This window comes from Cynocephalus volans, chromosome 7, assembly GCF_027409185.1.
Source record: "Cynocephalus volans isolate mCynVol1 chromosome 7, mCynVol1.pri, whole genome shotgun sequence".
Lineage (NCBI taxonomy): Eukaryota > Metazoa > Chordata > Mammalia > Dermoptera > Cynocephalidae > Cynocephalus > Cynocephalus volans.
The window spans coordinates 97,528,022-97,555,501 of record NC_084466.1 but is presented as its reverse complement, the minus strand read 5'-3'; the positions used below and the strand labels follow the sequence as shown (position 1 = coordinate 97,555,501).

Below are 27,480 nucleotides of genomic sequence, written 5' to 3'. Positions count from 1 at the left end.
CATGTAAGATTCTTTCATTCACTCATTTGACACCAACTACGTGCCAGGCCTGAGCTAGAGGCTAAGAAGCCAGAGATGAGTTGGGCACAGGTCTGCCCTCCAGGAGCCTCAGTCCGGTGGGGGAATAGATGTGTAACAGAGAGTTGACACTCTGTGATGTGATGGAGTGCCAGGAGCTCAGAGCCAGGAGCCAGGGAAGGTTTTCTGGAGGAGGAATCATTTGTATCTCTGTCTTAAAGGATGAGGGTCTCTAAGCAGAGGGCTTGGGATTCAGCTGCCAAGAGCTCCCACAAAGCGAAGAGAAACCCTGTGTCTGATCCCCCATCTCTACCTTTCTCCCTGCTCACCCCACCCCACCAGTTTCCTGAGAGCTGGACCTTCCTGCAAACAGCCTTGACCACCTCCACCCAGCCTTGGCTCCTTAACACCCAGCCTTGGAACAACTGTGCTGCAAGGGCATCCGGACCAGCCTGAGGCCTGCCACACAATGGTGTGCCAACCGGCCAGGGGAAGTCATTGTGCAGCCTTGGCTGCCTGGCCAGCTCCAGTCCATGGTCAGGGAGGCCAGGCTTGGGGGAGAGGTCTAAGTGTCCGTCCAGAAGGCCCCTGCAAGAGGAAGGGCTGGTCCTAGGGAGGCAGGACGGAAGGCAAGTGGGAGGTCAGGAGCCAAGCCCAGCCTCAGAGGCACATAGAGAAGGGTGGGGAGGGGAGCAGGGCCTGACCACAGCCTCCCTGACACCTGAATCATGCCAGCAGGTAATACAATCCCAGATAACAAGCCCTGGCTTCTCAGGCTAGTGAGGACCTGCCCAAGCCTCCTGTTCAGGCAGGACAGAAAATCTTCCACCACCCACTTCTGGTGCGTAAGTCCCCAGCAGTGGCCCCATGATGGTCTATGAGCTGGGGACACTGCTCCTAACAGCTCACCTCAGGTCTTTAGGGCAGAGGGCTCTTCTTTTTATTAAACTTGGACCTGCTGCTGTTGAGAACCCTCCTTCCCCTGGCTTGAGCTCAGGAAACCCCAGCCTGGCCCTTTCCCTGTGCTACGCACCAAGCAGGCCAGGCTTCTCTGGCCCAGCATGAATAAATCTGGACCATTCCCTTAGCTTTGCTTCTTGAGGGATGTACTGCATCTGCTCAAATGCCACATATATGACTGGCTAAGTTCCTCCAAGATACCTTGGGGCTCAGTGGTTAGCTGAGGGTTTCTCCCTTCCCCGTGCCCTGATGCAAACAAGAGGGGCACAAGGGCCACTGTGCCTACCAGGGGTCTTGTGGCTTCACAGCTGCCAGGCAGAAAGGGGGTGGCAGGAGCTGTTGTGGAAGAAGCCCACACATCAGCAACAGGCTCTTCTGGACCCACGAGAAGCCCAGGCTGGGCAGGCAGAGTGCAGACAAGAACATCTGTAGTGAGGAGTAAGGTGGAACCACAGACTTGTGGACATGGGCTTACCTCCCAGGGCCCAGTTGTATACTGTAGACAAGTCCAAGGTGAAGGCTAAGCCAGGCCCTGGCCTGTAATGTCATTCAATACAGTGAAGAGGAAGGAACACAGTGGGAAGCAGGAAACCGGGCATTAGTCCCAGTTCAACCATTCACTTGTTTTGACAAGATACAAACCTTTCAGAACCTCAGTTTCCTGATGCATTGAATGGGACAACAAGCCTCTCAGGATTTTGGGGGGCGCGTGGGGAGGGATCGAAAAGCAATAACACATTTGAAACACATGTTTAGGAAACACATATTTTGTAAAGAGTATTACAACAGAAAAGGCAACAATAAGGCACACATACTACTACTTCCCTCTCCTATGCCCAAGGCAGACATTGCTAGCCGATTTCAGCACTTTCTCCCTAGCTATATTGATATTTCAGAATCCCTCTCAATATGTATTCCTGGAAGCCATACCAATACATCAGAATTGCCAAATAAAGTGAAACATCTGCCCCCTGAGCTGCGCAAGCTTAGGGCATTATTGCTGTTGAGGAGATCCCACCAGGCCCAGATGAAGCTGCTGGAACCTAGAGCTCGCAGAAAGTCAGAGGTGGCCCTGCCTGTCATGAGTGGCCCAGAGAACAGAACCCTAGTGTCTTGGTTCAGCCCAACACCTAGTGGTTATGTATCAGTTATCAGCTCTGCAACCAGGTCCAAAGGCCAGATGGTTGTTGGACACCCCCCCTCCCAGCACTCACAGAATAGTTGGGGAGACACAGTATCCCTGAGGGGAAGAGAGCATCAGTGCAAAGCAGGGAATGCCCAGTGAATGGGCCACAAGGTCAATGCTCTCTGTGGGCCGGGACAGACACTCAGCTGGGCGTGAGTGTCTATTTTTCAGGAGTCCTCTGTACCCAGCATCCTGATTGGCAACCCCGGTTCACCTTTTGCCCATTACAGTTATCTGAGCACATGTGACCCCAGCACCCAGCATAGTCAGGCCAGCCCTGCAGTGCTCCAGCTGACACCTGGGAAGGCCTCTTCCATGAGACAGGCCTACAGTGCCCAGTTGGGAAGGGAGGAGTGACAGGACCTCTGCAGCCCCCAGCCCTGCCATGTCTTCCCCCAGGCCCTGAGCTGCTGTGTGTGCAGAGAGCTCTGGCCAGGCAGGAGGGACGGTAGCCCCAAGGCTGGTCCTTTGAGAAGCGAGCCCCGGGATCCTCACGCCTGCCCAGGGCCCATCACCACACACTTCCCAGGGCAGGGCCAGCCTGACCAACAGCAGTCACCAGCAGCCTCCATGGCGTGTTTTTAGGGAGTGTCAAGCAGCTCCCACGCATCCACAAGCCTCTCCCAATGGAGCATCAAATGCCATTCCCTCAGCCTCTCCCTTGGAGGGAACAAAGGCAGGAGGTCTCTAGTAAATGTGAATGTCAGGAGATAGGTAAGACCCCTAATTCCTGATTGATCTCCCAACAATAGGTTAGTTCCTAAAAGCACAGATTTCCCTCCCAGGGTCCCAGACAGTGCAAGTAATCCAGTACCCCAGAGTTTCCCTGCTTGGCAGCAAACTTCCTCGAGGCCCCAGGGTCCCTCCCGACCCTCTGTGCTGTGCACTCCAGCCCACAGCCACCAGGGCTGGCATTTGGGGCACCCCCGTCCTGGGGCAACACGGAAGGCTGTGTCTGTAGGGCCTCTGCAGGCAGGGCCCACGGTCATGGATGAAGATGGAGCCTGGAGCTCAGAGTACATTTCGCTAAAAACAGGAAACCAACAGGAAGCTGAGATGCGTTCACTTGTGAGGGTCCAGAGAAGAAGCCAGCACGAGGCTGCAGGAGGAAGCTGGGGAGGAAGTGTGGCGGGGCCTCCCCACCCAACACGGCAGCAGCCAGGCCTGGGGTCCGGCAGCCTAATTCTTAGAAGTTGTCTGCCTCGAGGTCAGAGCTGAGGGCTGGGCCAGGCCAGCCTCCCCTGGGGGCAGGGCATATTCTTCTGTGAACTCAGCCTTCAACCCTAGGGACAGCCTGGCCCCACCAGGGAGCAGGTGTCACCAGCCAACTCCTGCCCCTCTGAGCCCCCATGAACTGTTAGAGCAGTAACCTCTTTCTATGGCAGCTGGCACTGAGTGTCCTTGGTGGCAGATAGAGAAGAGGGGACTCCCAGGGGCAAGGCAGGAGCCAGAGTTCTGAGGTGTTCTGGCCAGTGGAGGTGTCAGTCCTGTTGTGAGGTCTGCGCTCGCCCTCTACTCAAGGCCCCTGGCCCCAAGCCCAGCCCCAGACAGCAGGAGGCCCATAGTGGCCCATGCTCTTGGGCCTAACAAGGGCGCTTGGAAGCAGGGCCACATGTCCAGGTGGGCTCCCCGGCTCCAGCCACAGGCCAGGGGCTTGCTGCTGCCTGACAGCCTGGAACTGCTCCCTTTTTCCATCCTTCCCCACCTAGGCCATTGGGCAGACTTCTCCCTGCCTGCTGGGCCCTGCATCCCAGCCCAAAGACCTGGCTCTTGGCACCCAGGCCCAGCTCAGGAGAGCCAGTGTAGGCTGCTGGAAGACCAGTGTCCAGACTAGAACTGACCCTCTGCAGTGCTGAGGGTCCTGTCCCACTGGAGGCTGGAGGGGAGTTGCCCAGCCTAGCCTCACCCCTCCCCAAGCTCAGGCACCACCTTCCCTGTTTCCACCCAGAGTATACAGAGACACCCCCCACCCTTCCTCTCCCATGCTCTAAAATCCTTCAGTCACAATTCCACAAAGGACTCCCCTTGCATATGTGTATAAAAACAAAACAGGTCATGCCCGGAAGCAGGAGATGGGAGCAGTCCCGGAGTGGAGTGGGAACATGCCATCCACTCCTCCCACCCGATGGGTCACTCTGAGGTGAAGACTCCAGGCACGGATTATATGGAAGGAAGATGTGGGCTGGGGCTGGGGAAGGAGGGCTCCCGAGGTCTCAGACACTTCAGAAGCAGAGGGGGCTTAAAGCCGGCTCCTACCATCCATCCACAGGGTTTGCACCTGTTGCGCCATGTAGCTTTTAATAGCACCCTCTTTTTGTACTCAGAAGTGTCCCAGTGTGGACAGACATTACGTGGTCAACCTTGCTACACTAAGCAGTGGGAGGAGGGGACAGGGAGGGCCAGGGAGCCCCTCTCCACTCACCTTCCCAGCAGGCCTCACCACCCTCCCTCCCTGCAATGGGTGGCGCAACTTCTGGCCTGGCCTCAGATTACCCAAGATACCAGTTGGCTCACAGTGGCCACCATGCCCTAATATGGACTTCCCCTTTCAGGGCCTCTGGCCACTGAACTCTGTAGTCGAGAATGCAGGCAGTGGGAGCCCCAGATCCACTTCACCTGTTGACAGATCCTCTGAGCGATTGCTGGTAGGAGGCAGCTGGGGAAGGCACCAGTGGCCAGGGAACAGGCCCGGTCCCAGAGCCCCCGTGGGTATGAAGAGGAGCCTAACAGACGAGCAGCCTCAGGCGAGATGGGGGGGCCAGATCAGTCACAGTAGGGAGGGGCCTCCCACATCTTGTCCTGTGTCTCATGCCTGGGAAGGGGACACCAGGGGTCTGCCCAGTGCCCATCTTTTCTCATCCATGCTGGCACGTCCCAAGGCATGTCCCAGGGAAGAGGCTGCTGCAGAGCTAGAAATTCTGAGACTTCTTAGGATATAAGGCATTTGGCATCTGTAGCTGGTGAATTTCAGGTCTCTAGGGGGGATCCCAACACCCCAAAGTCCTTGGGACAGGGGCTGAGCGATCCAGCATCTTCTCCCTGCCCCCATGTAGCATCCAGAGTGGTTGAGGGTCTGGGCATCAGGAGTATCACAGAGTCTAGGCTCAGAACAGGAGCAGGCAAACCGGGGCTAAGGCCAAGGAGGCCACCTGGAGGGCCAGCCCTGGCTCAAATGCACCTGCCCCAGACCCAGCCACAACTGCCCACTGTCCCCCAGCTGGTCTAGATGACCTCAAAGTTTGGGGAGTCAGGGACAGGGTCTGCAAAAGAAAGAAGAAAAGTGAGTGGAGGCTCCCCTGTCCCTCACCCCCGAACCCCACACCATGAGGCTGGGAGGACTCCCATGGGGGGTGGGGAGTGAGGCTCATGGCCTCTGGGCCATGGGTCACGACCTTGCAGGACAAGATGTTGGGAGGGTCAGGAAGCACTTACCCAGGGATGGGAAGAAGACTTCTCCGGGGCCCGGAGGAGACAGGGGAGTGCTGGGCTCGGAGAGCAGGTGCCGCCCAGACTCAGAAGTCTGCCTCTGGGCCACATAGGATAGTGGGGGCCTGGGCTTGGTCTCAGGCATCCCCTGGGAGGGTGGAGAGGCCTCAAAGCCGGGATTTTCAATTCCTTGAGTGTTGCTGCCAGAGAATGAGAATTGAAGGTCGTCTGTGCTGCCTGAAGTACAGTCTCTGCCCTCACTGCCTCCCCCACTCCAAGCCTCGGCAGCCGCCCCCCACCCCCAGCCCTGCAGGAAGGGAGGAGCCAGGCCCACAGAGAAAAGGCCATGGGCTGCACTCACCCTTCCTTAAGCAAGGGCAGTAGGGTAGCCATCAAAACAGACCCCAGTTCCTCCCTGTGGGCTATGCCCTCAGCCCTAGCCCCAGCCAGGAAGCCTGGGGTCAGAGGCACTTCAAGGACACCAGCCTTAGGAGTTTGGGGACAAGTTTCTCTTTGGTCAGTAGACATTAGGACATCCCAAAGCTTGTCTTGAGCTGAGGAGAGGGGTTCTCTTCTCTTCCTGGTTGGGAGTGAGATAACCTCTGAAGGTCCTCCAACTCTGAGATTCTAGCAGGATCCCTAACAGGACCTCCTTTGACTTGTCTTGAAAATTATCCCTTTCAAATGTGGTATTGCAGGTACTGGGACCAAGTACCCAAGTGTGGCTCATTCCCTGAGCACATCCTGAGGGCCAGGCTTTCAGCCAGCGTCTTGCCCAGGGTGCACTAACACACACACACCTATCGACTTCATCCCCAGCCTGCTACCCCACTGTGGGTCCCTTGTGCCTCTGGCCTGCAGTGGCCTGACAGCTTTCTCCTTGGAGTGCACTGCAGGGAGGAGCCACAGCTCCAGGTGTGTGTCTGGGTGGAGCCCCATGGCCTCCTTTGCATGTTTCAGTGTCTGCCTCTGATCAGGTGCTTCTTTTCCCTCCCCGTCCTAGCCCAGGCTGACCACTGAGGCCCAAAGGTGGGTGCACAGCATATCCAAGCAAAACCAGAGCTCAGCTCACTGGCTGAGGGGTGGCAGGGAGAACAGCCAACCAGCACAGATGTGTAGGCTTCGGCAGCAGATGGCAGATGTGCTTCTGACCAGCTGTGCTAGGCAGCTAAACAGGGGCCCTACTGCACAGAAATTTCTCCTCCCAGGCATCTGGCCCTGGGAAGTTTTCTCAAGGTCCACATGGGCCTTACCTGTCCATCCGCACCAGCTCCTGGGCACCTAGGGACAGACAGACAGAGAAGCTGGTCACAGGAGGGAAGGTTTCCCCAGACAGTATTCCTGCCCCTGCTGGAAGACCACCCCCCCGCCGGGCCTATGCAGCCTAGACTCCACTTCTGTTCACTCCAGAGGCCCATCTGGCAATGCTCTGTGTGTCTGTCCAGCAGATGGGGCCTCAACGAATGGCCCATTTTGACCCTTGATAAATGAAATTCGGCCTGCAGTTTCCAAGTGTGTAGGACAGTATTTGCCACCAAGAAATCAAAGGCAGCCAATGCTTTCTCCTATGGCTTGACTTCGAGCAGTGTCAGACCTTCAGGACTTAAGTATCAACCAAGGGCTTGGGTCCTGAATTTGCCAACTGTTGTTTCCTGTTTGAACATTTGCCATGTTCTGATCTTTAGCCATGACTTACTAGGTGAGAATGTTCAAGGTCACTTCCTTATCAGAGGGTTCCTAGTCTTCTCTGTCCCATGGCCTATGTTGCTAATAGGGTGACATTAGAGGTAACATCTCTCAGGGGACCTTTAGGGGGTCCGAGCACCCCACCATTTCCCAGCCACTCTACCTACTTTCTGCTCATCCAGCTGCTGCTGTCTTGCCCCGCTCTTGGGGTTCTCCACCCCCCAAGCTGGCCACCAGCTAGATGCAGCGGCCCCAGCTTCCCTCTTTTGTGCAGCTCCGTGTACTCCCCAGATGCTTCTCGTTTTAAGGAGCTTTACTGCTGATCGCTATGGGGAAACAAGTGGGGAGGGGCGCAACAGCAGAGCAAACATGGGGAAGCTACACAAAGTCTCCTGAAATCTCTTAGGATCACAGCTACTGTTTACGGGGCGACTCCCCCATGTCAGGCTTCACGCGGCTGCGCAGCGCGTACTCCCTCCTCCCGTCCTCTCTGCCACTGTTTGGGGTAAGGACTGACGGTCCCATTTTAGAGCTGGGGAAACCATGTCTCGGTCTAAAGCTAGACAGGAATCCACACCTGTTGGCCTCCACAGCGGACTGCCTTCCTTCCAGCCCTTTCTTCTTCTTTTTTCCTGAGTGTGGCTCACTCCTGAGCAGGCCCCGGAGGTGCCAGGCCAGCCTCCTGCCCGGAGCGCATCTCCACACACCCCCCGAGCTGCTGCACAACTTGTGGCCCGACCCCTGGGATTTCCCAGGTGCTTTCTTTTCCCTGAATTCCAGCAGCTGCTTCTCTGGAGTCTAGATTAAGAGAAATGAACCAAACCTCTGCTCTCTCTCCATTTTATACCTGGTCTCTCTAGCATCGTCCCCTCTGGCATCTCTTGTGTCTATCTCTATGACTTAAGTCATACGACTAATTTTTTATTCTCTCTCTTTTTTTTTTTCTGGAGGGGGGAAGGGGATTGGCTTTAAAATATTTACATTAGAAGATAAATCATTGCTATTCTTCTGCTACTGCATATATTAAGTCTGGGGACAAGGGGCTATAAAGTGGCTGCCCATCACAGAACAGGTCTGCTTAGAGTTTCTGCAGATGTACTCAACGTGAGTCACAGCGCACCTCTGGCCAGTCCACTGCGCCCACATACCCCTTCTTTCAGTCCAGTTCATTGATGTCCCATTCATAGGTCTTATCCTGGGACAGAGTAGGAACCTTCCTCTAGGGAGCCCCAAGAGTCAGCAGTGAGGCTGCGGTGAGTGCAGTAGGAGGTACTGGGGGCCAGCCCAGGCTCCCCGCATCCTCAGGACGCTGCCACAGTGTTCTGGCCTGGGACTGTCCTTTCTCTGATTTTCCTTCCTCCAACCGTCCCCCACCCCGGGGACAGGCCTGGGACAGGGGCAGAGCCTTGGACCAGCTCTGGGGATCCTGTGAGGAAGCCTGGGAGGCAACAAAGGCAGGAGCACAGCCCCTAGCACACCCCTGCAGCCACACAGCATCCTCCCCTGGAATGTGGTTTTTCTTCCAGTTCCTGTCCCTTGTTGTGATCATGTGATGAGGCAGCGGTGTGGTCTGGAGTAAAGGGGACAGAAAGCACCTCTTTATCTGGGAGATGAGCCTTGCCGAGTGGGTCTCCTTCCTCGTCCGCTGCCCACCTCTGTGGACATGCAACTCGGATGAGCAGGAGCTGGGGGCCGCTCTGCAGACATTTCTCTGCCTTGCTGAACCCCTGGGTTCCTCTTCTGTTCCAACCCCTTCGCCTGCCCCTACCCCACCCCCAACCTTGGGGCCTTCCTGTGGGTAGGCTGTGGTGGGTTTTGCGAGAGGAATATGGGAGTCAGGGTGACGTGGCCACAGCCCCCGAGTGACCCACTATGGGGCCCCCAGGAGGGAGGGGAGCTGAAGGGGCCAGCCAAAGGAAATCAGGTGTGGGCCAAAGCCACCTGGTGACAAAGTGGTCCTCCCTCAGTTACTTTCTGTGGCCAGGCAGAGGGGAAGAGGCCAGGGAGGGGTGCGAGGGCAAAGGACTCCCCCCCCCCCTCCTACTCTAGGAGGAGTCAGACTAACCAGGCTCACGGGAGGGGTCAGAGGCCAGGCAAGGGGCACTGTCACCTGGGGAGGAGGGAAGGTGAAAGGTGTTTGTGGCCGTGACTTAAAGCCTGGCTCCACCACTTATTCACTGCATGGTTCGTTAGGTAGTTACACAACCTCTCTGAGCCTCAGTTTGCTCATCTGTAAAATGGGGACAACGGTAGTACCAAATTCTTGGAGTTGTTCTGAGGAATAAGTGAGAGCATGTCTATAACAAGCTTGGCACAGTGCCTAGCACAGCAGCCGTATTGGTCGGGGCTGTTGGCTATGGTGCTCACGCTGATGAGCATTTTGATGATATGGTGGAATTATATTCCCTGGAAAGAGCATGAGTAGAAAGCTCAGAGGTGGAGCGCCAGTTCTGCCACTTACTGAGTTATGTAACATCCAGTTAGCTATTTAACCCCACTGCTCTTTCTCATCAGTAAAAGGAAGGGGTTGAACTATGTTATCTCTAAGACCCCTCCCACTTCTAATATTCCAAAGGTCATTTTTATCCCAATGATTGCTACTAATTACAAAACAAGCCCACCTATACTTTAGAGCAGGTTCCCAAAGGATCTCTGAGTGGCAGCTTTTTTATAAACCAATTGGAGTTACTCCACATGATTATTCATGTTCATTCAACAGGTGTTTATAGAGTACCAAGCCAGCGCTGCCCAGGAGCCAGAGGGGCTGGTGGGCACTCAGGCCTTGGACATGGCAGGCCTGGGTCCCCTCTTCTCTGGGCCGTTGAGCCTGGCTCCTTTCAGGGAGTGCAGCTCCCACTTCTGGAACAGACAGGAATTGTGCCTGCCTCGTGCCTTTGCTAATCCCAGGAGCTAAACTGGGGCTAGGGCAGGTCGCTCACCCCGGGCGGGCAGGGATACTCACGGCGGTTGGAGGCCACCTGCCTTTGCTTGTAGACCAGGAGCAAGATGAGGGGGAGACAGAGGATCCCCACGATGCAAGCACCTGTTGCCAGGGCCGCAGCCGTGATGCCTGAAAGGGCAAAGAGGCAGCCAAGGTGAGGTCCCATTTCCACTGCTCCCCCCGAGGGGAAACTGAGGCCCAGAGAGGGAAGGCCGTGCAGTGAGAGGAACCACCTTTACCCAGGGCCCTACAGCCTGACCTTCAGTGACCTACAAAGGCATGGAAGGCCTAGGGATCCCCTTCAAAGCAAGCTCTATGCCTGTCCCCAAGTGGGCCCAGAGCACCCAGAAATGAAGCCCGCTGCTTATAGCTGAGGCGGTTCCAGGGAAGGGAGAGAACGGAGTCCTCATCCCAGCCCGCAAGGGACTGTTCGACCGCCCTGGGCTGCAGGTTGTTCCCTGAAAAGGGGGAACAGGCCCTTTACAGACTCCATGCCACGGAGTTCAAGGGCAAAAGGAGTGCAAGGGATGAAAAAGTTTTGGAAATAGGTGGTGGTGATGGTTGGACAACATTGTGACTTTAATTAATGCCACTGAATTGTACACTGGAAAATGGGTAAAATGGTAAATTTTATGTTATATATGTTTTACCACAATAAAAAATAAAAAGCCCCAACTCACCCCAGGAGACCCCTTAGCTATGGGGCGGGGCCTCTAGAATCCCCACCCCTTGATCTCACACACATGTCTTGAGGAAAAACACTTGCGGTGAGAACTAGAGAAATATGAATGCTTGCCTGACATTTCTAAACTTTAAACTTTTAAAATTACAAAAAAAAATGTACAAGTTAAAAAAAATATTCAAAAGTCTCCTCCTCTCCCTGTACCCAGGCCCCCTCCAAAAAGATAACCGCTGTCCATAGTCCCTGATGTATCCATCTAGATATATTCCCTGCATATGCAGCAGATGTGAGATCATATGACAATTGCTTTTCTCACTGATCATAACTTGGACACCTCTCTATATCGATAAAGACACCTGAGTCATTCTGTTTGGGGCTTTATCACACAGCTCACCGCGAATTTATTGAAACAGTCCCCTATGGGTGGACATGCTGTTTGCTTCCATTTTCAACACAACTAATAATATAGCAATGAACTCCTCATGCACACATCTCTGCTCACTCGGGCAAGTACATCTGCAGGTAACTTCCTAGCAAAGTGCCGAGCCAAAGAGAATATGCGTTTTCTTCTAGGCTATTGCTAAATTGCCCCCCAAAAATGTTGCACTGCTTCACAACCCCACAGCATGGGGAAGTTTGACTTATTTTAGTCCATCTGCTGACTCCAGGAGTTTAGCTGGGAACAGAACTGCCCTCAGAACCACAACCAGCGTAAACACATTTCCTTCCCGATTTTAGCCCTTTCCTCTGCCAAAAGATGAGCTGGGGTGCTTGTCACAGTGTCAACATCACCCCCAGAGAGCTTTGGGAAGGGGATAGGCTGGGTCTAAAGGTTGCCTTTGCACTGTTTATTTGGAAATAAAGGCACTTTTTATGTTATTGTATTGCTGAACAACGCAATGGCGTAAACAAGCTTTCAGGGGTTTGTTCACACACTGGAGAGAACAAACTGTTTTCAGGACTTTAGAAGTACACGCCGGTACAGGAACAGTTGCTGCGCTAATTACAAAGCAAGTTCTGCTCCACATTACAGCAGGTTCCCTGCAGGTCTTAGCAGGGCTGCATTTTGCTGTGGAATATTGAAAGTAAAAACATTCTATAACTCAGACATTTCAGGTTTCTAAACCCCATCAAAGGACCTTAGTGTGCAAAATTATCTGAGAAGCCACACTCTTTTCTAACCATCAGAGCAGGTCTCCTCTGGACTGTTACTAAGCAACATTTAGTGCAGTTCACCAGGTGCTCACGAAGTCTAGCTCCTCATCTGCTTTGGGGATGAGCCTGACTCTCGTCCCCAGGTGGAGTTCCCCTCTGCGATCAGGACTTGGTTTCACTTCAACAGCCTGAGGTGTCCTTACAACCTGGGCTGAGAGCTGGGGCTGGGACCGGGGGTGGCAGGGAGGAAGAGTTTGGGGACAGGTCCGCAGGCCCAGCTGCCCTCTGAAGCTGTGGGCTCCTCCGCAGAGCCTACCCTCCCACTCTGCGTGGCCAGTGTTCAGGCTGGCACCCGCTGGAGGAGGGGAGTGCTTGGTCACCCTCCAGAGCCAGGCCCATTCTAGGAAGGTGATCAGGCGCTGGCAGAGGAGAGTGCCAGGCAGACCGTTATGCGACAGAGTGGGAGGGGGGGTGTCTTTGTCCAGAGTCTGCCAGGAACCCAGTGGATATATGCAGAGGAGGGAGTTTGGCTGCTGAGGTTCCCCAGGGAGGAGACTGAATGAAAGCAGACAGCACATCCTGCTGTGTTGGGGGGTGAAGAGGGGTTCACAAATAGATGGGCTATCCCATCCCCCCTCCCTGGGCTCAGTGAAAAACCACAGCCCCTCAGCAGTGCGGGAGCTGCTCAGGCACCAACTTCCCCAATCTCACTCCCTCCCACTCCCATCACCTCCCCCCACCTCAGGCCGACTTGGACTTTCATATCATTTCATAATCTAGCTACTGTCCTCCTTCCCAAGGATAACATTAAGAGGCTTGGGCTGCAGTTAGAGAAGGAAAACTCAAAGAACTTCGTGGCCAGAAGCATCATTATCTGATCAGGTCCCAAGGCTGGCTATTGAACACCTGTCTTAGAGAGAGCAGGGGTTGGGATCTTTCCAAACGTAAGCAATAGTGGAGAGCAGCACCCAGAAGAGTGACATGGGTCACCAGGCAAATATTTCTACAACTGTTAGAAAACGGGACCATGTCTACCATCTGCTACCATCTACTTACCATCCTGCCTTGGCAAAGGGGAATGGACAAGTTGACTTGGAAAGGCAGGCCTAGAATTCTGCATCAAGAATAAATAACAACCAACACTTACACAGCACTTACTCTGACTGTGCCAGGCATGGTTCTTAGTGCTTTATGTTTAGAACCTCATTTTAGCCTCATAACAACCCTGGAAAATAAGTGCTATTATAACCATCATCTCCATTTTGCAGATGAGAAAACTGAGGCACAGAGAGGTTAAGCAACCTGGCAGATTTCAGGGTCTGTGCTCTTCACCACTTTACCACATTGCTTTTAGGATGGACTCAGGTTGCAACCACAGCCCACATAGTACCTAATTTATTTTTTATTAGTTGCCAACATTTTAACATTCAGAGTTAAGAGAGTTCTTGTAAAATCTGGCTTCTGGCTTCACTTGAAAATTTAGTGGTCTTGGAAACCCTGGGGCCCCGTCCTGACACAGCAGTTGGATCTGCTCTTACAGACTGACAGCTGGGTGCTCTCCGCAGTCTCCACTTCACCCTCCTGTCTCACTCACTGGCTCCTGGTCCGGGGGTATATGAGTTTTTGAGCCCTGATTCAACCCCTCAGACAACACTGATTGCCTCCCTGTTGGAAAAAAAGGGACACACCTGCTCCCATTGCTCAGTGTGGAAATGGCACTCCGAGAATGGAGGTGCTATCCAAAGCCCCCATACCCCACCCAAAAGTATGGCCAGGTTTCTTCTCATTAGGGACCATATCTGCCTTAGTGCCAAGTCTCCAGACTGCTAGAACCAAGAGTTTGGAAGTGGACTTCAGAGGTCATTGAAGCCATCCCTCTGCCCTCAACTGCTGGGACAGAAGCAAGCATGTCCCTTTGCCCCTCGAGGAGCCAGTTTGCTGTGGACAGTAGCTCAGAGAAGTAGGGACCAGAGTGAGGCTTCACATCCCATGAATTGGAGAGGGATGAAAATGTCAAAACCCAAGGGCAGAGATGCCCAGCAAAGGAAGTCTGACCCACTCTTGGCAGTCAAGTTCAAGGATTCTGCCTCACCCTTGGGCTCTTATCAGCCTGACTCCTGGGTTTTCCCGGGTGTATCCTTTTCCCTGAATTCCAGCAGCTGCTTCTCTAGAGTCTAGATCAGACGTGAACCAAACCTTTGCTCCCTCTACATTTTGCATCTGGTCTCTCTATCACTGTCCTCTCTGACATTTCTTGTCTCTGTCCCCACGACTGAAATCATAAAGTCATGTCAACAAGAGAAGGCAGCCGGTGCTCAGGCAGGGTGTGCACACTGAGAGTCAGGTTTTCTGGCATCCCCTGTGGCTCTGGGTCTGAAAGACCAGGAGCAGGTCCCTTCACCTGCCTGGACCTCAGTTTCCCCACCTGTGACATGGGGGCAGTGATGGAGGTGATGGTCCCTAAGGGCCTTGCAGCTCTGTGGCAGTGCAACAGAGGAAGTGGGACTGAGTGTTGCTCAGAGTGGAAGGAGCCACGGGGAAGTGAACATCACGCGTGTCCCTCCAGGTTGGTCACCCTATCCCATACACGAACACATGTGTGCATACATGGTTGTGAGAAGGAGGGGGACCTCAGCAGGAGCCACTCCTGGAGGAAGTGAGGACAGTAGCAGCTTGATGCTGAGGTGACACTCGGGCTGTGTGTTGTGCAAGGAGAGGGGCTTGAACCAAAGACTTTCTTAGTTCTCAGGGAAAATGCGTGTTCTAATTTTGCTCCTGGCCAGCCTGTTTGTTGGTTTGAAAAAAGAGTACTTTGAGAAAAAAGTCACCACAGCCTTTGTGTTGGGGTTTGGCGGGGGCTGTAGCTCAGCTGCCCCCCATTCTAGTTTAAGTCCTAGCACATGTCCTCCTGGAGACCAGGGACACAGTTTTCACGTGTGTATCTCCAGGGGCTGGGCGGGGGCTGGTTCACACCAGATGCCCGATAAACACTGGGTGGACAGGAAGATGTGGAAGCCAAGGCCCCTCCTCTCAGAAAAGGGGGTGTTCCTAAAACATCTCCCCTTTGCCTGCAGTCTCCAAGCTCCTGGGCATTCTCACCCGACCTCTGAGTGCCCAGGCACCCCTTAAGAGCAGTGCCCCGGCACCCCTTAAGAGCAGTGCCCCCCTTACCCTGCAGGGCACCTCTCTGGATAAACACCAGAGGGCTGACTGCCACCCACTGCCCTGTGCATCCAGTCTCCTCCCTGAACTGGGAAGAAGGCGAAGCAGGCAGAGCTAAGCAGACCTGCTGCCAAATCCCGGCTGTGCCACCTCTCTGGGCCTCTGTTCCCATGTACGTAGGTGAAGATGGTGATTCCTACTTCACAGAGTTCTTATAAGAATCCCTTGCAATAATAAAACTCAAAAGGACTTAGCACAGTGACCAGCACACAGTAGCTCACCTGTTGAACCTCTCCCTTCTCCCCACCCCTACACAGAACAAGGAAATTTTAAGTATTTGAACCCTAAATCAAGAGGACACCCACAGCCTTCCAGGTTGCAGAGGACTGGTAGGCAAGGGCAGCATCACTGAAAACAAGCTCAGCAGCCTGTGGCACCCAATACCTGTCATGGGGCACTTGCAGAAAGTCAGGAGCAGAGACTCTGGGGGCCAGCTGAAAGGGGAGTGGGCTTCTGGGGCTGCGGCCAAGGAGGAAGCAAATGGGGTGGGCAGCAGCGAGGGATGAGGACTGGGGGGCCCCTTGGGCTTGGGGTGATGAGATCATGGTTCTGAATGGGGGCTGGGTTCGGGATGAGGGCAGAGAACAGAGAATCTGGAAGGGGCAAGAGAACGGTCCCTTACTTTCACTCTCCTGAGGGGCGGGTGGGTACGCGATGCATTTGGATGTTGTGTCTTTGCCTGTAGGAACAAAGAGAAGGGCCATTAGGTGGGCATCAGGCCCAGGAGACCAGGGCAGCTTGTCCAGCTGGAGTCCCCCTCCCGACACAGGTACTCCTGCCAGCGCCCACTCAGCAGTGTTGACCCAGCTGGAGCCTACACACGTGTGCACACACACACCCTGGCATGTTCTCATCCTGCCCATTCTCATGCTGCCCCCAGGGGCACATGAATACCTGCTGGTGCCCACACCTCTGTCCAGTCCATCAGCCCCTGCATTCTCACACAGATGGACACACATTCATTCAGTCATCCACCAACTGAGTGCCTCAGGGCACACAGCAGTCATGCTGCTGCCTATACCCCACAGCCTGGTGTTGTCGTGAGCCCAGGCACATAACCCTCTCACATTAAACAGCCCACTGTCACAAATGGAGCCACGTATGCCCTCTCTCTCCATCACACCAGCTGACTTCATACCCGCAGCCACCTCGTCTCACACATCACCCCTGGAGTCCCAGTGTCACCCACACGGCCTCACACACAGTGCAGCAGTGTAACATACGGTCACACCATCAGATACACAGCAGCTCACACTCCCAGGCTGTCACATGCAGGATGTCCTCACCTTTCTGCACCTGCAGCTCTATGGCCCCGTGGACCCTGTGCTCTGAGTGGTGGTGCCTGATCTCCACCACGAGGCAGCAGTAGAGGCCGCCATCCAGCAAGGTCAGATTGTGCATAGTGATGGAGAAGTTGCCATGGTGGTCGGAGGCCAATTCCAGCCCGTGGCGTTGGGCAAGGTCCTGGCTGGTGTTGGCGGACTGGTGGCCTCCGTGGTGCAGGTGAAGGTCCTGGAACGTGAGGTTGCGGATGGGCCGGCGCTCCGAGCAGACCTGCACGTCACCCCGCGAGCTGCGGTACCATGTCTTGTAGAAGGTCACATCGTGCCCTTTGGCCACAGGGCCCAAGAGCCTGCAGGTGAGGGTGACGTTCTGCCCCTCGGGACACACATGTAGGGAATACGGCGTGGCAACCTTGAAGGCTACCGCCAGACCTACTCAGAGAGAAGAGAACCCCATCACCTGCCTGAGCCAGCATCACTACCAGTGCCCCAGCTGCAGGCCCTGGACAAAGCAGCTGACCTCCCCAAGCCTCAGCTTCTTCATTGGTACAGGAACCCGACTCCATCCCAGTCTGCATGGGAGGAGCCACAGGAGCTTCCCCAAATGGGCGTGCCCCTGGATACTGGCCAAGGCAAGGAGACTCCAAGGCAGGTGACAGACTGGCCCAGCCAGCATGTGTCCATCTCCTGGTTAGAGCATGCGTCCTGGCTCCAACTCTCTGCACTGCAGGCGCCATGGCTCCACCCAGGATGGATCCTGCACTGCCCGGCCTCCATGCCCAGCACTACTGGGTGGGAGGCAGGCTGGGGAGCAGATAGCCTGTTTGGAACAGCAGCTCGTTGTCCTTAGTCACCCCCCTGGGGGCCATCAGCACCTTCTGCCCCTTCCCACCCCTAGGACTGGACACGCCTTCCCATCTCCTCATCAGTAAGCACTAACAGAGCACCTGCGTGTGCAAGGCCTATGCCAGGTGCTACATCTCACCCTTGGGAGCTGATGATCTAGCTGGGCAGGCCAAGGCCTGCATTCGTGATGAAGTAACCCCATGGGCAGAGGGCAAACCAGTGCCAACCTTTGGGGCACTTGGAGTAGGGAGGAAACAGCCTTCTGGGGATGGTCAGGGGTCTTTCTGAGAGACGAAGGGTCTTTGGACTTGATGGACAGATAGGATTTCAGCAAGTGGAGAGGGTGCCCTAGGCAAAGTGATGGGGAAGAAGGAAAACCCCAGGTGTCTGAGGGACAGGGACAGGGAATCCATAAAAGGCACTCTCATCCATGCACCTGCCTCCCACCCAACCTCAGAAATATTTTCTAGTTCTTTTTTTTTTTTCAATAAGCAAATGAAGCAATGCCCTGGTGCTCTTTACCCTACCCTAATCCTTCAGCATATAACTGTATTAACTCTCAAAAGCACTGGCTTTTGAAAACAGAATACCAGGACTAGAGTCCCCACTCCTCTGTCCAGTTGTGTGAACCCCAGTTTGCTCATCTGTGCTATGAGAAAAATATTAGCTACCACACGGGGTTGTGAGAGGACTGCATGAGGGAAAGTCGAGAACACAAGATGTGAGCTCTAATGCCCTCTGCAGACATGTGAGGGGTAGCTATGATTCTTATATATTAGTGTTATTTTTATCTTAATTAGCATCTCAGGGGCTGTTGTAGGTCCAGCAGACAGGGAAGGAGGTTTTGGAAATCTGTACAGAATCCAAACTGATATGTCCTCTTCATTGCCCCAGCCAGGGGCATTGCCTGAAACCAAGATAACACTACTTCCTCCTCCAGATGCCCCTTCCCTGCCCTTAGAGCCCAGGACCCTCAGCAGCAGGCAGGGGCCCACCAGCAGAGCTGACAACCTTGCTCAGTCAAGAGGGAGGCAGCCTGGGGTGGCTTCTGGAGTAGGACCCGCCTGCACAGGAGTCCAGTGGCTGTGAGTCACCCAGAATCTGAGCCTCAGATGGCTCATATAAAACAGAAATGAAAACATCTACCTGGTGGAGTTGAGGCAAGGATTGGTAATAATTTATAGGAAGTATTCTGAACGTGCCTTGCTAGTCGTTGGTGCTTGATACATGGGAGTTAGATGGGTCTCTAATTCATGCAGCAACTCAAGAAACATTTCCTAGGAGTGAAAAACACAATGGAATGGAGAAGCCAGCTTCAAACTCTTTCCAACTAAGTTGTGAATGACCGATAACTGTAATTATCATATCAAGACAATCCTGTATTGCTTACATAAAGGAGATTATCAGGAGGTAGCAAACCATAGCCCCAAAGAGTGTGTCTGCACGACTGGAGTTTTAGGTCCTAGAAGGTAAGGAAGACAGACACATGTCAGAGCCTTGCCCTCACTCCACCCACATAGGAGAGGGAGCCATGTCTAGGAGCTCCAGACTTTTAGAAATTCATTGCCAAGGTGAGCAGAGATTTCAGAACTCATTTGGCAAGATACCGGTCTCCTCTTCAGACAGAACACAGAGACCCAGAAAGGGAACATGGTTTGAGTGAAGTTCCAGAGCGTATGAACTCCGGTAAAGCAGAACCTACTTAGAACTGTAATGAGAAATTGCATGTATTTTGTGCTATGCTAAGGGATTTATGAACATATCTAACAACCCTATAAGTAGGTATGGTTTTTATTCCCATTTCATTGATGAGGAAACTAAGGCATGAAGAGATTATGTAACTCACTGAAGATCACAAAGCAAGTAAGTGCTAGAGCCAGAATTAAACTCAGGCACCCAGACACTATAGTGATGAAAAAAGTTCAGAAACTAGAATCCCACAGGCCACATCCAAGCCTTCAGACATATTTTATTTGAGTACCTCGACATAGTTTACATTTTTTTGAGATTGCCAACATTTAAAAACTAGGAATTTGATATGAAAATTCTGACTGGTAGCTTCACTTTGAAAATTCAGAATATAAAGCTACACAAGCTTTCCCACAGGCAATGGTAGCTGGAGCTGAATAGCAGCCTCCCCTTTAGATGGGACACTGGTGTTCCAGTTTGCCACAGTCCCCACTACTCCCTAATGTCCCACCTGGCCTGCTTCACTCTCTCATCATATTTGTTTGACCCCATGGACATTTGTTTGTGATGTCTGAGACTGGCTCCTAGGGCTAGAGGGGGTGGGACTCTACTGCCCAAGCCCATCGTCCTACAGATATGACCCTCAGGCTCGGAGAGGAGATGAACTACCCAAAGTCCCCAGCAGAAACCTGGCAGAGCAGGGACTAGCCAACTTTCCTCTGACTGCTAACCCATTGCTCTCACCCCTGCAGCCTGGCTGTGCCCCTGGCTTTGTCAATGACAGCCTGGACTTCCCTGCACAGGCCTGTGTGAGGTGGGTGTGGCTGCAAAACTAGGGCTTTGCCAGAAAGTGGAGGTGGGGAGTACTTAGGGAAAGGGTTCTCCCAGGCGCTCTCAGGAAGAATCCCCCTTTGCCACTCCAGGGCTCAGAGCTAAATTCAGGTGTCGGGAGGTCTCAGGCCTAGGGTGGGTGGAGGGGGCTGGGCAGAGGAGAGGTGGGGGCAAAAGCAAGAAGTGGAGTACCAAGCTGGGGGAGGGGACACTAAGTGGGCAGAGGTGTGGATGGGGTGGGGCCAAGATGTGAGAAGGTGGGGCTAGGTTGTGGGTAGGTTGGGTGTCCCTGTGAACAGGGAGGTGGGGCAGAGCACCAGGCTGAGAGCCCTCAGAATCCAAGCAATGGTGTTAATGACCCCAGGGTTGCATCCACAGCAGGTAGGAAGGGATTTTCAGCCCTGGAGGCAATTTCCTTGACAACCCATAGGGGACACAGATGGAAGCAGGATTCAGGGACAGCAGGAGAGGGGACATTGCTCAATCCCCAACACCGCCCACACATGTCACCTACCCCATAGGCCTTAAAAAGGATCTCTTCCCCTTTTGGAAAAAAGGAGAAGCTGTACTGGGAGGTTGGGAGGGCAGGGCTGAGTGTTCAGATTCAAGCAAAAGGTGCAGAAAACATCTCGTTTGTTGTGTCTGAGACTCTAGCCTGGATAAGGGCCAGAGCAGCTTGCCCTTGGGAGGAAACTCAAGGGCACGGCATTGGGGAAAATAGTACATAGACACGCAGAGGGGCCTGCACACGCCCCCCAGCCTCCACGCCTGCGCACAAGCACATGTGTTATCAGGGAATGTGTATAGCCCGGCTGGAATTATAATTATTTGGTGGAAGGATGTGGCTTATTGTCAGGGGCAGATCCTTTCAGACACCTGGGTCATTGTCAGAGACCGGGGAAGTGGGTGGGGAGGAAGGCCCCTGGCTCCAGGGTTGCCAAGAGCATGTGGGACAGGAAAATGACCCCGAGCCTGGGCCTGAGCATGTGCCAGGCAGGAACCACCCAGTCACTGTACTGTGCTCTGAGGCTGGCCCCTACCTGCCACTGGGTAAGGAGGCAGGGGCACCTGGAGGAAGAATGCTATGAACCAGGAAAATTCTGGGTCTCAGGATTACAACTCTGGCCTGGGCAACAAGATCCTGGATCCTAGTGCCCACTTAGCTGTGTCCTTGCTGTGTGTCCTTAGACAGGTGCCATCCTTCTCTGGACCTGCCCTTCTTCATCTCAACTTGAGAGACTCCCCATGTCCCTAGGCCCCCTCCAGCTCTGAAATCTTGTGGTAGGAGGGAAGGGCTGTTTAATGACCACTTATTATGTGTTAGGCTTTGCTGAGCACTTTATACTTGTCTCATTTAAATCTCATAACACCCCCTGACATGGCTATTATCATCCCCGTTTTATTTTTTTGTTTGTTTGACCCAGGTGCCTGGCCAGTACGGGGGGTCCAAACCCTTGACTTTGGTGTTACCAACATATCATCCCCATTTTAAAGATGAGGAAACAGATCCAGAGAAGTCAAGCGATTTGCTCAGGGCCACGCAGCCCAATGTGGCTGAGCTGAGATACACACCCTAGGAACCCCACACTGCAGACAGGAAGAGCTGCCCCTCCAGCAAACAGGGCCGACACCTCATCACTCAGCTATTTAGAAAGAATGAACTGACTGCGAGTTGACCTCAGGCCCAAACTGAAAACATCATTCTTTCATTCCACAAATATTTAGCAAAGTCCTTGCATGAGCCAGGCCTCTGGCAGAGCGGCTGTGGCACTCTCAGCCACGGGTGGGGTTCAGCCTCTGGTGAAAGATTCTGTCCCAGCACAGAAGAAAAGAGCTCATCTGGCATCTTCTCAGGATGCCAGTTTGTGTGACCCTTACCTCTTTTGGCCCAGCAGACCCCCCGTGAACCCCTGTGGGTATGCATGGACAGGCGTGTGTGGGTGTAGATGAACCTGCGTATTTTCCCTGACGGGGCATGAACGTAGCCTGCAGTCACCAAGGCAACACCCAGCCTTTGGAGGTGGGTCCCCAACTTGGTTGGTCAGCCCTAGGAGGCCCCACCCAAACAGCTGAACTCTGTCCAGCTGCTAGGAGTTGCCGAGTAAACAGTTATTAATCACCTGCTGTGGCTGGCCCTGCACTAGGTGCAAAAGGCCTAGTTTTTGTCCTCATAGGGGGCCCCAAACAGACATGAAACCTGGTTCCAGCTCCTTGCTAGGCAACACCCCCAGGATGGTCCACAGGTGCTATAGGCAAAAGCTAGGCTCTGTCTATTTGGAGATGCAGAGCTCAGAGGGAAACAGAGGCAGGGACCAATCAGGACTGAGTCTGCCAGTGCTAAGAAAGGAAGTACCCTAGGGTGAAGGCTGAGGGCCGAAGCCAGCAAGTCTGCCCATGGAGCTCTTTGGCCAGAGAGGACAAAGGCATCTCAGATGTGTTTATTGATACCTGCCCCCGCAGGAAGTGTCCATTCACATCAGCCCAAGGAAGCCGGGAAGGGAAGCCAGGCTGTATTGGAGGAAGCGGCATTTCCAGCACCCTGGGAAAGCATTCACGCATCCGGGGCTGGAGCCTAGCATGCCTCCCCGGGAGGGCCTGGGTAGCTGGCCAGAGGCCCTGGTCACTGGATGCTTCTCCAGATGACTCCTTCCCACAGTCCCAGTGCCTCCCTGAGGGGGACTGTGAGCCACCAGGTTACCAGCTGCAGCCAGGTACCCCATGAGCCTATACTGAGAAGATTTCCTAAAGTTCAGATTCAAGTCTTTTGTTCCCTCCCATCGGTGCAGGAGGCTTAGTGGTAGCAGCAGTAGCCAGGCAAAAGCTTTGTGCCGGGCATCATTCTAGGCACTTTTACATGACTCGCTTGTTTAACCCTCCCACCCTGTTACCATCTCACTTTACAGATGAGGAAGCTGGAGCACAGAGAGGTTAAGTAGCTTGCTCGGAGTCTCACAACTAGTAAGTGGCGGTGCCAGGATTTGAACCCATCTGACTACTCTCGAGACTAGAGATAACCAGGGACTGACTGGAGGCCCCACCTCCTTCCTGAAAATGGACAGATGGCTGGCCTATGAGGGCCCAGCTTGCCTGGCAGCATCTATAACATAAGTAGTTTTACTTTTGGTTTTACGACATTAAATAACATTGAATCATATAGAGAGAAGGTTATTCCCTTTTCAATTCTCTTTCAGTCCTGATTACATCAAAGAGAAAGTCCCAGTCTGGTGCCAATGTGTCTTCAAAACATCTCTTTCACTTGTTAATCTCCTTTTTTTCTTTTATTATTTATTTTATTTTATTTTGCAAGGGACAACAGCAGGTTTCAGACTCAGAGCCTTCCCAAGGCTAAAGTTTCCAACTAGAACTTAATACCCTTATTTGGTGTTTCTATTGTGTACTTTTATGATTTTGTCCTATTTATGGCAAGTGATGCTGGCTTTCCACTTACAGCAGTGATATAAAGTTTCCTTTTAAAATCTACTTACTCAAACAAAAGCATGAGTAGATTTAAAGAAAAAAATAAGTAAATATGAAGATAGGCAGATACTGCAGAAATCACAAAGGCAGCGAGCAAACAACTGAAGCTGGGGATACGCTGTCATGGGATCACCGTGCAGGAGGGAGTGGTCAGCCTCACTGAGACCCTGCCTCCCAACCTGCCTGTTGCACAGATATAGGGGAAGTGTGTGTTTGTGGTCCCAAGATGAGTGAACAGCAGAGGCTTGACTTGACCCTAGGTCCCCAGGGGAAATAAGATCCTATGTAGAAAGCTCAAAGAAACTGGGCTTGCTTGGGCAGTAGCAGAGCAACTTCATTATTGAATTACTGATGGGCAAGGTGGTGTCCACTGTCTTTGTCTCTGGGGATGTCAGCCAGAGTAAATATGCTCTATGTAAACATCAGATGCAAGAAAGAGCCCACTGAGATAAAAAAAAATAAAATAAATTAAAAAAAAACCCTGGGCCAAGTTTGCCTTGAAGTTGCAATGTCGCCATTTCTGGACAACTTTAAGAGGAGAACCTGCAGGCACCTCCCTGGACATTTCAGACTGTAAATGCCTATGAGTGCCTACAGGTGGCTGGACTCCAGAGAGTCTGATCCCAGTGTAGTCAACCAATGCCTTCCCATACCCTAGGCACTCTGTAGGGCCCTGTAGGCAGCAAGGAGCTCAGATGAAAAGCCAATGTGGCCTCCAGAAGCCAAGAAATAACATAATCTTACAGAGCATTCATGAAGAGCCTGCACCAGGTTAAGTGTTTGTTCATCGGCTGTTCACAGCAGCCTCTGAGGCAGGTGCCATCATTGCCCCCGTTTTAGAGATAGGGGAGCTTGCTCAGGGATGCTGAGTAACTTGCCCAATGTCACAGAACAGTCAATGGCCATCTTGGAATGTGAACCTACACCTGATTGACTTCCAAAGCCAAACTGTTAAGCAACGGGCTGTATGGAAGCCCTGGCGGGCAGGGCACCCAACCCCAAGGTTCCTTGCTCCACTGTTCCCACAGAGGTGTGCCATCAGGAAGGCTTTGGGCATGCCAGTACTGCTGCCAAGGGGATCCTTTGGGCATCAGAAGCTGCAGTGCTGATGCCTGGCTCACCCTCCTCTGGTGAGGCTACTGACCCTGGATCAATAGTTGGCCTAAAATATGGAGTCTTAAGCTCAATATGTGGGGCTCAGTCACTGCCAAAAGTCCAGATGGGTCCCAAGGACCCCTTCCTTTCTTTCTTCTTTCAGGCCTAAGACCCTATACACTGTGCGCATTTAGGGAGGTGGCCCCTTTTAGCTTCCCAGCAGCCCACTCCCCTGCCTGGGCCACCTCTCCCAGGTAGGTCAAGCCCCAGCAGGGAACACTTGCCCTGCTTGGGAGAAAATGGGAGTAACCAGCCCAGCTCAGGAAGGGGCTCCTCAGGATCTCTGGCCCCTAGGTGTCCCTGGCATTGAGTAGATGCCCCTTCATTCCCACAGACTGGCCTCAAAGCTATTTCTCTCCACTCTGGGGCCTCTGAGCGGTGGTCACAGACTTCCTAAGAGCTGACCACTGCTGTGTCAGAGGCTTGCAGCATCAGGTTACTCAACAAGGTCCTGCAGCCTAGTTTACCATGAAGTGGAAGATGGGGTCTCTCCTCCCTAACCCCAGTGCACCCCCATGAGCTTGAATGTGCTAGTCCCCAAGTTTGGGACTCCTGAGTCAGCCTGTAAAAGGGCAAAGCCAGTAACTTCCACAGGTCCTGGGAATACCTATGAGTAAGAGGAGGTTCCCCCACTCCTAGGGTATTCTGGGTCCTGGCTCCCTAGGCTCCATGCATCTCACCCTGAGTCCAACCAAAGAAGGGGGTATCTTCGATGTTTCCTGGGCTCCTGAGCAATATACTCACCCCTACCATTTTCCTCGGTGTTGGCCCAGCCCAAAGAGCTGGAGAACAGGTCTGCACCAGCCATTCCATCTCACTGTCCCAGGCATAAGGGCTTTGACCTTGAGCAATCCTTCCCAGGGCAACCCAGCACCTCAGCAGGCTGGTGAGCATTCTTCCCAACTCACGGACCCTCCCAACCACACGGGCAGCCAGGCCTCCCATCTGCCTTGTGCTCACTGCACTAGGTAGTTGGATGAATATCCATTAGGGTGCCTCCATTACAGTTAAGAATACTGAGTCCCAGAGCAGTTCAAAGCTAGGAGACCTCTCCTGACTCCTTTCAGTGGAAAGCCACATCAAGCCCTACTGATCTCCCTGCGTTCAGGAAGAAATGGCCCTTTGGTGCACCAAGTTGTCTGAGTAGCCAAGACGTCTGGGAGAGCAGGCTCCTGCCTTCTCTATAATATAATATAGGGTGAGGGGTTCTGAGCTCCTCTGCTACTGGATGATCTATGAGCTGGGTCCCTACGCCCTGATTCTCTATAACTCAGTTTCCCAAACTGGGACTTCTCAACAGAGAGAAGCCCAGGTACATGAGGGCAGGGAAGGGACAAGAAAACAGGAAGGGCCTCATGAATGTACTTGGGAGGAACTTATGGGGTCACTTGGGGAGGATGGGGCAGGGCAGGTGATCTGTGGTGGGCAGGGCACTGCGTCCCTGCCTACCACCATACCCCTGCTCCTTTTGGAAGCTATGCCCTGCCACGAGCCACGGCCTTAGTGCTGGGACTGCCCCACTCACCCATCTTCTGCCTCCCCAGCTCTCTCCCTCTCTTTGGCCATCATCTTGGGGAGCTTCCAGGCCAGGGCTCAGGCAGCTCTGTCGGTGGGGTGTGGGCCCCTTGCTCCTTATCAGAGGCCCAGGCCAGCCTCCACATGCTGAGGTAACACGCTGCCTACAGGCACTCCAGTTTGTTTCAGAGGTGTCTTCCAGGTTATCTCAATCTCCTCCTCTCCCTCTTTCCCCATCCTCCTCTTTCTCTTCTTCTGACCCACCCACTGGTCCCTGTGCCAAGCCCGCCACCTCCCTCCTGCCTCCCTCTGACTCCCCACATGACTCACACTTTCCCTGGGCCTTTTCCATAAAGTTTAGTTCCACAGGCTGTTTGCTCCCTCTTCCCTTGAGACCCACCCTCTTCAGCTCTGGGCAAGCAAGAAGATGGGCCACCATGTGGGTAACAGGGCCTCTGTCTCCACCCCGTTGGGAGCCTCTGTTTCTGACCACGATGCCATCTGGAGTTGTGATAGTCTGGACTTCAGAAGAGCGAAGTGGCACCTCCCTGTGCGGGGCTTCTGTGTTTGAGCTGAGGTAACTGAGGCCAGAGCAAGTTATCCAAGGACCCAGAAGGGGCTGATGGCTGAGCTGGGAGAGTGTCACCCATCCTCCCCAGAACCCCACTCTAGTCCCTGAGCTGCAGCCTTGCTAGTATGCCAGAAATCAGATGACCGCTTACTCCTGGCCATCAAGCCCTTGGGATTGGGGCCAGGTGGGAAGCACTGCCCATGTCTAGGAGTGGACCAGTGCCCACCAAGGCTCAGCCAGGAGTGTCATCAGGGCACAGGGCACTCGCTGAGCATACCACACCTCCTGCACCCTCTGAGATTCTGGAGCCCTGAGGCCAGCGGGGCAGGGAAATGCCACAGCTGTCAAAGGCAAGTCACATCCACTAGAACACACTGGGGCTGCCCCCACCCTGTTCCTCTCCTGCTCTGCAGAAGCTACTTGTGGCCCTGGCTGTCTGCGCAGGCAAAGGTTGGACAGGCAATCCTTAGGGAAAAGCCTTGCCTGCAGCTTGGGCAGCTGTCAAAGCCTGTAGATATACCCAATGCCCGGCAGGGGCACTTGGCAGAGGCGCCAGTGCACTCTGCCCAGCGGTCCCAGCAGCCTCCGAGCGGTGGGGTGGGGGTCACGTCCGGCTGAGGGGACACCCAGAACGCCCGATCCGGCCTGCGCCCCGCTCCCAGCTGTCCCCTCCCGGTGCCCTTCCCCAGCGCCCAGCCTCGCACCGCCGACCTTACCTCGGGACGCAGCCAGGAAGAGAGCGAGAAGCAGGGGCCGCCAGCGCCGGCCGCCGGCCTCCAGGACCGGGAGGACGCCCATGTCGCCGTCGGGCGGAGCGGCGTCTGGCGCGTGCGGAGC

At 53.8% G+C, this 27,480-nt stretch overlaps 2 protein-coding genes across 4 annotated transcripts in view; one reads left to right on the top strand and one right to left on the bottom strand.

The window, feature by feature from the left end:
* CDH23 (cadherin related 23) overlaps nt 1-27,480 on the top strand; it is a 372,185-nt gene that overhangs the window by 306,782 nt on the left and 37,923 nt on the right. The window lies entirely within an intron of this gene.
* Nucleotides 1,779-27,459, bottom strand: VSIR (V-set immunoregulatory receptor). The gene is made up of 7 exons (XM_063102565.1): nt 27,360-27,459; nt 16,563-16,991; nt 15,899-15,955; nt 10,239-10,346; nt 6,844-6,871; nt 5,597-5,790; nt 1,779-5,424 (listed from the first exon to the last, which is right to left on the bottom strand). Exons 1-7 carry the CDS (start codon nt 27,439-27,441, stop codon nt 5,387-5,389), a joined length of 936 nt encoding a protein of 311 aa, XP_062958635.1. The 5' UTR covers nt 27,442-27,459; the 3' UTR covers nt 1,779-5,386.

Excerpts from the sequence above, each read along its gene's own strand:
- VSIR (XM_063102565.1), bottom strand. The coding sequence starts at position 27,441 with ATGGGCGTCCTCCCGGTCCTGGAGGCCGGCGGCCGGCGCTGGCGGCCC. Across the intron at positions 16,992-27,359 it reads CTTCCTGGCTGCGTCCCGAG|GTCTGGCGGTAGCCTTCAAG; the intron begins GTAAGGTCGGCG and ends CTCTCTGAGTAG. Across the intron at positions 15,956-16,562 it reads AGAGCTGCAGGTGCAGAAAG|GCAAAGACACAACATCCAAA; the intron begins GTGAGGACATCC and ends TTGTTCCTACAG.